Here is a 3818-nt window from a genome sequence, read left to right as displayed (position 1 = left end):
AGAGATTTGTTGCCACTGATTGGTGATTGCATATTTGAAAGAGTGATAAAACATACTTCTTAGGATTAGAGCCGTTCTGGCTGATTTTGGGGGACGGGCAGTTTTTCCTTCCTTCCTTCTCTGCATTTCTGGGTAGTGACTGAATGAGTAGGATTGGGGTTGATGATTGGGTGGAAGAATAGCACGGCTCAATCATTTAAATAAAAGCCAAAGAAAATATTGGAGTCCAGGTTATTTCAGACAAAAATGACTGCTAACAATGAGTATCTCTTTCAGAAGGTGAGGTTTTCCCCGGGTTAAGCATGGCAAAAAGAACCCTGCACAGGACCATTTGGAAAATACCTTTGAATAAATGAAGCCTTGCTTTTCCTATGTCAGGACTGCTAGCTTGGCATGGCTCCAGGCGAGCCAAGAGCTCTACTCTTGTAAAATGATTAAATATGTATACTTTTCACTTAAACAGCAGGCAGGAAGCTTCTGCAGTCACAGTTTAGGATAGCCTTTTTTTTTTCTTTTTTGAAGGAATTTCATCCGAAGACTATCCATTAACAAGTAAATTAAGGTTTTAAAGTTGACATATCCAAGAGTTAATTTTGCATGAAGTCAGCTCTTAAACATTTCCTTTATCAGGTGAAAATGTTGCCCCTTCTCTGTCTGGCACTGCAAATTTTTCCTCTTAGCAGATCTGTTCAGCCTCATGGAAAAAATGATCATTCTTTTGTCTTTGTAACTCACAATTTCTCTGTTAAAATAAATGGACTGGTTCCAGTGCCATTCAGAGGTTCATCTTTGTGCCTACCAGAGCTCCCCTGCGTGTTGTCTTGTGCAGGTGGTGGAAAAAAAAGGCTCCTGCTTCAAAGACATAGTGTTTCTCCACTGGAGATTAAAAGAGCATCTCCTTTAGTGCTCAGTGTTACAGGGATCAAGTGGTTGTGGCTAGCGTTTTGAAGGGTGAGGAATGATTTTAGGCATTTCAGGGTCTGAGGGACCCAAAGAAGGCTGATTCCCAGGGGGTGCTCTGTTTCTGCTGCTGGAAAATTGGGATGTATCAGGATTCTCCCACTGGGAAAGAAAATCTATAGGTGCCACCACTCCCCGGTCACATTTTTGATGTTGGCACCTGTGTCCCTTCAGTAGGGGGCAGTGGGACACATGCGCATTTCCTTCATCATGGTCTGATTTCCAGGTTTTCCTGCATATTGTGTGCTTTCTCTTCCACCTCTTCAAACACAGATATCACTCCTATCAGCAGGTCTGAACCTGCTCAGGACCCTGAGATGTGTTTTTCTTCGAGATTTTGAGACAGAGGGGCAAGCAGAAGGCAAAGCCTGTTTTTCCATAGAAATCCTGGGATAACAGCTGTGCCCCAGCCCCACTGTGCTCTCACTCACACCTCAGTGTGTGCAAAGCTCACCCGCTCAATGAATCTGTCTTTGCTCTCCCCTCCCTCCAGGCGAGCTCGTCGGTGATGTCTGGCCCAGGAGAGAGCACCAGTCCCGAAAGTAGCAACCTTAAGTACTCAGGTCAAGACGGGCTGTACACAGGAGTCAGCCTGACCTCCACAGCTGAAGTGACAGCATCTGTGAGACAGGATTCCTGGTGTGCCCTGGCTCTGGCGTGACCTGGTGTGAGGAAAGCTGGATCCCAGTGCTGCGCGGCAGCCCCCAGACATCTGCGCACAGTTTCTTCTGTGGAGCAGTCGCAGCGGCAACAAGAGTGCTGGCAAAGACCATTCCTTTGAAATTGTTTTCGAGGCTTGGTGGCAGAGGTGTTTTTTCAGCCTCCAAAAGAGGCTCTGCTGAAGCATCCAGTTCCTCATCTATGCAAGAAAAATATAAGGGAAAGTGAATGACCACTGAGGGATAGCTAATGCAGCCTTACACTGTAGAAAAAAAAAAAAAAAAGAAAAATGAAAAAGAAAAAAAAGAAGACAAAAAAAAGAAGACATAAACCTAGACCTATTGATAGATTCCAGAAATACATCCTCGACTTTCCCAGCAGCGCTGCCTTTCTGATTGTATAGTTGTTTTCACTCGCTCATTGCCTTTTCCCTTAAGAATTCAGTGGAAGCTGTCAGTGTTGGGGAGGGACTAGCAAAGACTTCAATTACCAGAGATAGTGAGATACATTTTAACGAGTGTCAGAAGTGTGTCCGGCCTGAGTTAGCACAGACTTCTCACACAGAACATTTGATGTCTTCGCCCCATCGGACCCGTCCTCCTGCGCCCTCCACGTTCAGCGTGCCTTGCTCTGCTCTTCAGAGCCCAGTATGCCCCTGGAAGAAATCATAACATTTGGTACAAGTCTCACAAGGTCCATCTGGTTAAGGAGATTTTGGGGTTGGGATTTTTTTGGTTTAAAATATTTACTCACTTTGCAAGACTGCGATATTTTAAAGTACACTGTGACTGAGATTTATGAAAGTTTGTATTTTCTGACTGAACTGTATAGTCAGTCAAAATTTGTAAACAGGGTAGCAATCAGATATTTTTCTTCCATATATACAATAATTTTTTTAAAGAAGTGCAATTTGCGTTGCAGCAATCAGTGTTAAATCATTTGCATAAGATTTAACAACAGTTTTTATACGAATGAATGAATGTAAACATTTTAACTTAATGGTACGTAAATAATTTAAAAGAAAAACTTAAGTAGGCATCCTTAGGCTTTTTAGCGCAACAAAAATGCATCCACTTTCTGTATTTCCAGTTGTTAAAGCAAGAGTTTCAAAGAACAAGACTTCTCTCAGGAAAATTGTCCTAGCCATTTGCTCGGAAGTGTTGTACAAAAATGGAAATGCATCCCCAAGCTTTGGTTTTTTTGCCATTGAATACGTGTGCTGGAAAGAAACAAATCACAATGAAACTTTACTACCTAACTGATACATATGTAAATACTCCATAAGATATCTAGGCATCCTAAAAATGTAGGATGCAATCTGTATAGTGTGACTGCCGCATAGTTAGGTTTGTTTCCATTGGTTTTTAAGTGGGATGTCATTTGGAAAGTTGTTTCATCAGAGCTTTACAAATAAAAGGGTATCATTTTGGGATTATATTTTTTCCTGTACAGCGTGCCTTCTCCTTTGTCTCCAACATAATTGTTAAACTACATTAAAAGCTGGAAATGCACGTGATACAGACAGCATGTCTGATGGCTGCAAGGAAGATCTCCAGCTGAATTGTCTGCTCAGTCTAGCTAAGTCTATGTTGTGTACAGCTTTTCTGCAGCTCCCCTCAGTAAACCTTCTGATGATATGTAAAACTCGAGCCTCCACCTACCAGCACAAGCTCCTCACGGGCGCGTGAGGCTTTTCTGATGAAAGTCTGGGGAACTGAGCGCATGCTCTATTATGGACTATTACGGTTTTGCTTGGCCTTACACCATGGGTAAAGGTCCCCTGAGCGGGTAAATGTCAGACTGTCACCCACTGCAGACATAACTGCTGGAAGGCAGAGCTTTTGCATGCCTGCTGGCATCCTCTGGTGGCAAAAGGTGAAGGGCAGCAAAAACTGAAGGCTCTGCTGCTGAAAAGACAGTGAATTTTAGCTACTAAGGGAAGTGGAAAATCTTTTGCTGGCTTTGAGGTCTGGTCCTCTTCATTGCTCAGCTGGCTGGGGCAAGACTTACCACCAGGTGTGATTTCCAGCTACATCAGCAGTACTCTTGGACTGGGAAGCTGGAATTCCTAGCCTCTGTACCCAGTGACCCATGCAATGCATCTCTACACCTCTGTGCCAGACCTTCCTTTGGCGTGAATTGGGGTAGCTCCTTGGCCTCCAGTGAATCTATGCTTACTTGCACCCATCAAGAATCTG

General features: G+C 43.5%; 1 protein-coding gene across 1 annotated transcript in view; it reads left to right on the top strand.

The window, feature by feature from the left end:
* The window catches only part of LOC103808194 (transcription factor GATA-6), a gene marked incomplete at its 5' end in the record, with an annotated part of 13913 nt that extends 12292 nt beyond the window's left edge, over nucleotides 1–1621 (top strand). The window contains one exon of the mRNA XM_009080966.1: nucleotides 1454–1621. Coding sequence (XP_009079214.1) covers nucleotides 1454–1621 — 168 coding nt within the window. The remainder of the gene's footprint in view (nucleotides 1–1453) is intronic.
* Nucleotides 1622–3818: the final 2197 nt, after the last annotated feature.

The sequence above is a fragment of the Acanthisitta chloris genome, unplaced genomic scaffold (assembly GCF_000695815.1).
Source record: "Acanthisitta chloris isolate BGI_N310 unplaced genomic scaffold, ASM69581v1 scaffold13330, whole genome shotgun sequence".
Lineage (NCBI taxonomy): Eukaryota > Metazoa > Chordata > Aves > Passeriformes > Acanthisittidae > Acanthisitta > Acanthisitta chloris.
The sequence above is the reverse complement of the archived record's forward strand: the minus strand, read 5'-3'. Positions and strand labels throughout refer to the sequence as shown.